At 34.6% G+C, this 9,284-nt stretch overlaps 1 protein-coding gene across 1 annotated transcript; it reads right to left on the bottom strand.

Annotated features, from left to right (window-relative positions):
* Positions 1-247: 247 nt before the first annotated feature.
* Positions 248-4,949, bottom strand: LOC107877815 (protein argonaute 7). Its single transcript, XM_016724566.2, has 3 exons — positions 4,493-4,949; positions 2,070-3,315; positions 248-1,968 (listed from the first exon to the last, which is right to left on the bottom strand). Exons 1-3 carry the CDS (start codon positions 4,824-4,826, stop codon positions 513-515), a joined length of 3,036 nt encoding a protein of 1,011 aa, XP_016580052.2. The 5' UTR covers positions 4,827-4,949; the 3' UTR covers positions 248-512.
* Between the last annotated feature and the right edge of the window lie 4,335 nt (positions 4,950-9,284).

Below are 9,284 nucleotides of genomic sequence, written 5' to 3'. Positions count from 1 at the left end.
GCTCTCTTCTGTTTTTGCGCTCGAGGGTCAATCTCCATCCGGTCCAAGAAAATTTTGTATTCCTCTGTTATCTTTTGGAGGCTTACGCCTTATAGGAAACTATCTACCTGAAACTGTCCTTTGGCCTGACATAGGGTGAGGATGGAGTGGCCTTTCTGCAAGAGAAGTCAATTGTTTATTTTTCTGGAGAAGATTTTTCTAAATATTTTAATCAAACAAACATGACAAAAAAATTGAAAATCTGTACTGAACACACCCAAAGGCTTTAACACAGACTCCAGTAATTTTTCAGGAATTAGCTCAACAATACATGGGAAGAAGTAATTATTTAGCCAACATAAAATTATGTACATGAGATCGAACTGCTAATACTGTCAAATATAGAAGACTAACTAGAAAGAACTTACCAATATTACATTGGATCAAATAGAGACCAGCTAGAAAGAACTATAAAAGTTACATGACATCAAACTGCTAACTGTCAATATGGAAGACTGTGAGTTGCCATAATTTCAGCAGTAAAACATAAGCTTCTTAATGTTCTCGGTGAGTTTAGGTAAAGGTGTTGTCTTTGGTGGCGCAGCACGAGATATGCTAGAACTTCTTGTTAGAGTAGACAAATCGAAACGCTCAAGATACAGTCTGCCTCTGTACGCAGCTAAATGGGCATAATAAGCCGGGGGCACCAGTGAAATAGGCTTGGTGCATCTCACAAAAGTGTAGCAAAGATTGTACACCAATTTCTGTAGTTCATCAGAAGTGAACTGGTTTTCATCCCATAGAACATGGTAATGGATCGGCCTGCTTGTTCCTTTTACACCCCAATGGCTGCAGAGATAGAAGTCGAATTCACTTGGATGAGTGATCACTGTATCTACAACTGTACCTGGTAAGATGTTTTCGTTGACGAACGTGCCTTTAATTGCTGACTGATCAAGTTCACATGGAAATAGCCTAGTATGGTGTCTTTTCTGAACGACCACGAAAGTAATGGGAGGTTTGTAACCTGGAAATCTTGAACATGCCACACGAATTGCTTGGAGTTCCTCTTTAAGTACTTTCAGGAATTGAGTTTCACTTACTCCGTCCCTGAAGAAGATTATTCTCTCAGGGAGTTTTAGTAGCTCCTCATAAAAATCATCAAGAATCTCCCCGATCATCGTGCTGAGATCTTGGATGATTTCCTGCCTATGTGTTTGGGATCTCATCCTCGAGACATACTTGTTGGCTGCTGGCCAATTCACATTACCAACTACAGCAGCGACGGAGGGGCTAAAATCATCAAGAGGGTGTGGGTGAGTCACGTCTGCACCCATAAAAATAACTGGGCCGTCATATTTGAAGAGCCGTGGTATTTGAGAAGGCAATGAATTGTACAATGCAACTGTGCATCCCCCAACTTTGGCATTGATCTTGAGAGCCAAATTCGCCAAAAACTGTGAGCTAATTTTGTCAAGGTTCGGGTACAGACAGCATTGGGTAACAACCCCGATGCTTGTCTCAGCAATTCTTTTCAAGTCTGCGTATCCTTTGTGTTTTCTCTCCATCACACAAATAACAAGTTGGAGATTGTTAAACGAAGCTCTATGTAACTTCTTGAGTTTGGTTTCCAAGTTTTTTACATTGTTGAGCAAATGCAAGGGTTCAAACTGAGGGTTAAGTACTGTATTCTTGTTTAGAAAGATGCCCAATTGCTCACACCTTTGACATAACTGGTTTATGAATTTCGGTATGTGGGACTTCTGATCAGAGGTTCCACCAAAACTCATTAGCGCCCATCTCTCAACTCGAGTACCTTCGAAGACATGGCTATCCAGAAGATTCCACTGCCTATCATGGCGGGAAGGAATAAGATCTCTAACCTGACCACGATCCCCGAGTTTAAGCTTGGGAGGCTCAAGAATTCTCCCATACAATTGAGTCATTTCTCTTGAGATTTGGAGCTTGAAGTCCCTTGCGTGATTGCCACTGTCAAGAAATGAAACAATTAACTACGAAGTTACTAACAAAAAGGAATGCAAGCAAATAAAACAAAGAATCAGGTAGCATGATGCAAAGGCAGAAATTACCTTGTTGGTCCAACCGATCCAGTCACAACTCCGTCTATAATGGCCTTTCTTTCTCTTGGCCTTTGACATCCCATTTTGAGTATTCTTGCAGTCTGATCATCCGAAAGCTTCCCAAGAAACTTTTGTCCTTCACAAATCATACAAAGTTCCATCGGAAGATAACAAGGTTTGCTTCTGCTAATCTGCAAGCACGGCAACTTCCTATACAGTATATCATAGTTGTAGTGATCCTTGAAGTAGTTCACTATTCTTAAAATTTTTCCATCCCTATCCTGAAAGCAGAGGTTCTCCGTAACTTCCTCGGTTAAGCTGTAAATACGATATCGCTGAACAGTCTCTCTGTGGCAAACGAAGACCCTGATGTTCTTTAGTGCTTTTTCCACCTCTTTCTTCTCTTCATTCGTCAAGACTCTTGTTTTCCTGTGAGAAATATCATGGAGAAAGTCCAGGCGCTTTTCCAAGTAGGAGATCACTTCAATACTCTCATGGAAAGCAGTCACTGAGAAATCAACATTGAGAGCAAGCCCTTGTTGTGTTGGTCTAAGACTCTGAAAGAACCCCCTTAGAGCCACTGCTCCGCCTCCGATATCTTTTGCTCCTCCCATAAAACTCGAGTAAAACGATCTCCCAGCTGTTATACACTTCTCCGTTGGGCTCTCACGCAACACAACATCTAATGCATGCAGATATTCCTGAGGAAGAGGACTTCCACCATCATCTCCTTCTTTATTCAAGTAGCTGTTTAGTTCTTTCCCATCAAATTTGGATAAAAGTTTGATGTTAACGCGGAAAAGCTTAATCTGCTGTCCCTCTTTCTGCAACTTGACCATTTCTCCAGATTGTAGCAAAGACTTGTTGCTGCCACTACTAGGAATTGGCAGGCTGATGAAAAACTCAATCTTATTATTTTGAAATTCTATAGGGCTATATATTGTCCTTCCACCATCATAAACAGGAAGAGCACCTGCGAGAACAACAGAATGGTCCTCCACAAGTTTTTTCTTGATTAACCTAGCGATATCCTTGGATGGATGAGGTGAAATTTCAACATCATAATGGAAGATTCTCTGTGAAGGATCAAATTGGACAAGGAAATGATTAGCAAGAAGAGAGATTACTGGTCCTTCAACACCACCAGAATCTGGTCTTCTTGCCACCACAAGAGATTCTGGGGTGGTAGCAGCCTTGAATCTCCTTCCATATTTCTGCTTGGACACATCATTTTGCCTTTGGAGCACCTTTGAGGCTGTTTAGTGAGTGACATCAAAAGGAAAAAAAATATAAAGCACAATGTTAATGTAATGGAATGCTTTTCCACTATGTTTGCTCGTACTTTTCAGAAATGTTAGACAAGTGCTTCTCGGATTGCCCAAAAGTGATGTACTTCTGGAGGATCTGATACGGGGCGACAACATTTTTGGAGAGCCAGAGCAACATAGTCCTCTAATACTAACTAAAGGATAGCAACTAGTGGATTAAACTAAAGCTTTACTAGGTAATCAACTTTGAACAAAACAAAACATGATGAAAAGCGAGCACCAATAAAGAAGTAACATAAGACAACTGTTTTCATGCTTTGGCATATATTACTGTAAAAAGAAGTCAAGTTAAACTCCAATCCTCAACTTTCTGCAGAAAAAGTTGATCTTCTTTGATTTTGAGAGAATTCATCAACTGAAACCACAACGTTAATGTCATGAAGTGCTCCTCTAATACTGACCAAAGAATAGCAACTGGTTGATTAAATTAATGCTTCAATCTTGACAATAAACTTTGAATAAAACGGAACATTACAAAAAGAAAAAAAAAAGTAATACTCCACTAATAATTAACAAAAAGTCTACTGTTTTCATGCTTTTGGCATATATTAGTGGAAAAAGAAGTCTAATTAGGATCAAATCTTTCTACTTTCTGCAGAAAAATCTGATCTTTTTTTCTCCATTTTGAGAGAATTCATAAGCTAAAAGCACAAAGGCAACACCAAAAGGAATACATAAAAAGTAACTCCACTAACAAAGAAGTAACAGGATGCTACTGCTTTCATTCTTTGACATATATTAGTGCAAACAGAAGTCCAATTAAACTCCAATCCTTCTACTTCATAAACTGAAACCAAGTGTATAATATCAAAAGATTACAAGACCGTTTCGTCATGATTTTTTTTTTTCCAGAAAACACGTTAAAATTCCGTAATTTTCAAGAATTTGAAAAACAAATAAAAACACTGTTTTCACTCCAAATTACTCACAAAGAAACCAAAAACAACTCCCTAAACTTGGATCTTCAAATATCATTTTTTACTTGGAAAACAAAAACTACCTTTTGTTTTTCAAATTTCACAATGAAAAATGGCCAAACGCCCGCTATATAAAAGTGGGAAAAAAGTTAAAGGGGTTGTGAAAAAAGGATCAAGTTTAGATTACCTGAGATATCTTGGAGCTTAGAATCAGAAGGGGTGGCAAGAAGAGGATGATTCTGCTTCAATGGAGGTTTCTCCAAGAGGGTTCTTGATCTGAAGTTGTGATTTTGAGGGAAAGGTAGTTGCAGAGGTATAGCAGGAGGAGGTAAAGGGAGAAGAGCAGGGTAAGTTTGGTATTGATTCTGATTATTATTATTGTGAAAACCAAAAGCAATATACTGATTATTGTTGTTATTACTATGTGGAATATTGTTGTTATTATTAGCATATACTTTGGTAGTTGTTGGTTTAGAGTTGCAGTTCTTGCTTGTATTGGACTCTTCAGTTGTTTCTTCCATAACTTGTGTAGTTGTTTTGAGAGAGAAAACAAGAAATGAGCATAAAGGCTTTTTGCATGAGAGAGAAGGAAAGAATACTCGGATATATAAGAATAATATACTTCTGAATTCTGATGTAAGAAATTAGAACAGTTGTTATTCCAGAGACAGAAAAAAAAAAAGGGGAAGGGGGAGGGGGGGGGGGGGGGGGGGGCAACAGGGGCAGAGGCTAAGGGAGTAGGAAGTAGAACATAGAGTTATTTACAATTTGTAGTTTATGGGGGCAGTGAGTATATTAAAGTTTTTGCGAAGTGAACTATGCAAAAGGACTGAATCATGCAGTTTTTTCTTATATTTATTTAAGAGATTATTTTTAAGATTTGAATATGTAATTTTTTTGCAAAAGGACTGAATCATGCATTTTTTTTTATATTTATTTAAGAGATTATTTTTGTGATTTGAATATTTAATCTTTTTATTATACGATAATAAATTTATCAGTTATTTAAAAATAAAATTAAAAGAATTTTGTGAACTCTTACATTCTTTCGATTCTCAAATAAATATTGCTTTAGCATTTTCATTTTATTTCTATATAAATAATGCTTTAGATAATTAAGAAGAAATTAATGAAGTTCTTTTAAATTTATATCCTTTTTAAAACAAAAAATATTTTAAATAATCAAGAAACTACATTGTTTTCAAAATTCAGGCAGTAAACAATACTTTTAAATCTTTTACAACAAATAATTTTTAAGAGGTGTATCCATCCTAAAAATAACATTTGTTTAAGAACTAAAGAGAATTATACATTAGCTCCACTTTTTAGATAGAGAATAGGGGTAAGGCAGATGCAAAATTAGTATTTACATTTTATGAGTTTGAAATTTGAGTCTTTTAAGTTAACAAAATATATCTCTCTCTATTAATAAAAACTTTTAGGGATCGTTTGGTGTGAGTTATAAGCTATAATAATTTTAGGATAAAAAGTAGCATTATTTTATTTTATATTTGATTGGAGGTATTAGTTAATAAGGAATTATTTATCCCATCATATTTGCTTCCTCGAAAGGATTCATACCAATGCTAGAGTGATAACTATTATTATAAACATACTCAATCGAAGACAAATGATCGAACCAATTACCACCATAGATGATATAAGTTATTTCATATATATGTTGAGATAATTAATTTTAAAAATAATTATTTCAAAATAACTTATGTCACCTTAAGATAATACAATATTATTGCTAAGACAGAAGTAAGGGTTGGAGGAAGTAGAACGTAGGGTAGGGGGTAATAGGGGTGGGGGTGAGGAAGTTGGATTTTAGTTTCATATTGATTCCCAAGTCAAAACTTTAAGAATGAGAGTATGATACAGGTGAAATTTCACACAAAGGGGAAAAGGGGGGCCTCCCCATAGTGTAAACTTGAAAGAAGGGGAAAAAAAATTATTGATCAAACATACATATAAATTATCATTTCTTTGAGTTTTATATTTTAATTATTTATTTTATTTACTACTTTATTCCTTTCTATCCGTATCAAAATATACGTTGAAGTTAGCCTATACGTACATGCTCGTTACCAAGTGGAAATTTAGTCTACCCAATACTGTGTGTATTTTAATATGAGGGAGTTATAATTTAGATATATAAAGGGAACAATGTGATAATTAAGGTACAATTAAATTCATGAAATGAAGATAATTTATACTCCGTTTCAAATTAATTAACTTTTTTTTATTTGAGAAAGAATTTAAGAAAATAAAGAATAATTTTTAAATAATATGATCTTAGATATATAAATATATCAAAATATTTTTAAAATTTTATAATATTAAATTTTCATATATAAACTTGGGATTAAAAGTTCCTTATTTTTTTAAACAAATTAAAATAAAAAATAGATTAACAAATTAAAATGGAGGTATGTATTTTTTTTATCATTAACTCAAAAGGAAAAAAGATACAAAAATTTCTTCTTTTTAGTTCGAGGGGGCGGGGCGGGGCGGGGTCGGGCATGAAAGTACAAAAATTTCATTACTAAAGAAGGGCATATACCTATAGGATTCTTGGAATTATGCAATCTTTGTGTATAGTTTTGTTACAGTAGTGTGTATGTATGTAATGAATGAATATCCTCTTGGCATTTCCTTTTAACTCACCAGTTCAGTACTCTCCAACTTTATTAGAAGTGTTCAACACTTCTTACCCTTTTTATTCTGTGGTTGAATTTACACTAGGGGACTATTTGATCAAGCACTAGAAAAGCTTTTATAGATAATTTTTTTTTACAAATAAAATTGTTCATTTTAGAAAATTGAGGTATTTGGCTAATTTTTATTTTCTTGAAAAAAGATAATTCTAATTAATAGCGAGAATTATTTTTTACAAGTTGAGAAAAAAATAGTTTTCCTAGGGAAGCATTTTTAGCACCTTGTAAAGTAAATTAAATTATTACAATATTGGTAAAAAAAAAAATTCCAAATAAATTAGTAAAATACAAATTGTAACTTTTCAATAATAATTTTTTTAGAGATATTTTTAAGAAAATAATATATTTCAAATATTTGGTCAAAATAGGCTATTAGTCAATTGAAGCGGGAAAGAAAAGACCATAATTTTAATTTAAAAAATCAATTAGCAAAATTTCTCAAAAGTATTATTTAAAAGTAATTTTGATAAAAAATGCTTTCCAAAATAAGGGGTTTTGGGGGGGGGGGTGGGGGGGGGGGGGGGGGGTGGAGGTGGGGGTTCTCAAATCGGCTATTAGCTAAATAAAGTGGGAAAAAGGAAAAGCCATAATTTGATTTCAAAAACCTTAATTAACACATGACAATGATTCATCACTTTATAAGATTCCCAATTAGCACTTGTCGTTATTTAAAAAAAATTGAAAAAAAACGTTGTGTTTATCGACATAATTGTCGTCGACCTTCCATTGATTAAATATGATAATGGGATAAGTTTAGTAGTAATATATCATGTGAATTAAGATTATTGCAGGCCTTGAAAATGATTTAATCAAAAGAAGTAATCAATCAGCATATAAGACAATTTTAGCCTCCAATTTTGGCATGAAGTGTATAGTGGTGTAAATCATGAAGCATTTGATGAAGTGTTCTAGAAGAAAAAATCATAATGAAAAAAGCTCGAGGAGAATTCTAAACTCAGGATATTAGTAGGTGTGAAGTCAATAGGTGCATGAGCTGCTACATTTACTTTAATGGAAGCTGATATCGGTGAAAATGTCCTTAATTTTTCGATTCTTTTCATGATGCGATATTTATTATCGATAGAATAATTATTTGATTATTCGTTTGGACTATGCTTTACTCAAAAGTTATTATATTGCGTCATTTTCCCATTCAAGTTGTTACATCCTAGGATTTGGACCCTTGAAAATTTTCAAATTTTGGACCCTTTTGACTTAGTACGACTCAAGGGAGTCACTCGTACCTTTGGTTACGAGTCATAAGGTGCCTAGGTGGTCCAATCATACCCTAGGCAATAAGGTAGGCTTATCTACTGCCCAAGATACGACTCACATGGGTAAGAGTCGTATAGGAGCTTATGAGTAGTATATGGGAAGTCGTATGGTGCATATGTGTGTTGTCTACTGTAATCTGTCCACTATACGGTTGGTGGATACGATTGAGGTTACCACTCGTATCCTTAGGTACGAGTTAGGGAGGGTAAATCTTATAGAAACCAATAGGCAAAGTCTTGGCAAGGTTGGATACGAGTTACGGTACCGGTCGTACCCTTGGATAGGAGTGATAAGGGGGAAGTCGTAACCCTGTACGTGTTTTGTTTTAATTTTTAAGTCAAGGGTAGTTTGGACATTCCATACTCCTAAACCCTTATGTCCTCACGTAATATAACCCTATATGGCCTTCCATAACACTTATTAAAGGATCATAACACCTCAAATACTCTCTCAAACACTCTCTTAGAAGATTGAAGGCTAGGGTTTCTTCATGTGTTCTTCAAAGGCCAAGATTTCTTCCGTGAATCTTCATGTATAATACATGTACTCCTTCCCTCATTGTTATTTCAAAATAAAGGCATGTATATTGTGTTTTAAACGTTGGTTTATGAATCACGAATGGTGGATTTCGAAATATTGTTGAGGGCTTTTATGCATATGATTCGGTATTGGTTTAAACTATATTTTTACATGTTTTTGGTAATGGTTTGCATATGTGGTTGGTTATTGGTTATGATTTAACTAATGCATTTTGATTAACCCTAATTATGGTGATTTACATGTTGGTTTTGGTCTTGTAAAGGTATGCCTTCAACATGTTCGATAAAATGGCTCAAAGAATATTTTTACTCTATTATTGGACTTTCATTAGAACTCTTGCATGGTTTGGTTTGGTAACGGAATTCTAAATGGTTTAGGATGATTTTGCATGGTTTAAATAGTTTAAATGATATAGATGTTTTAAATGCTTGGCATGGTCTAAAA

Source organism: Capsicum annuum, chromosome 1 (assembly GCF_002878395.1).
Source record: "Capsicum annuum cultivar UCD-10X-F1 chromosome 1, UCD10Xv1.1, whole genome shotgun sequence".
Classification (NCBI taxonomy): Eukaryota; Viridiplantae; Streptophyta; class Magnoliopsida; order Solanales; family Solanaceae; genus Capsicum; species Capsicum annuum.
The sequence above is the reverse complement of the archived record's forward strand: the minus strand, read 5'-3'. Positions and strand labels throughout refer to the sequence as shown.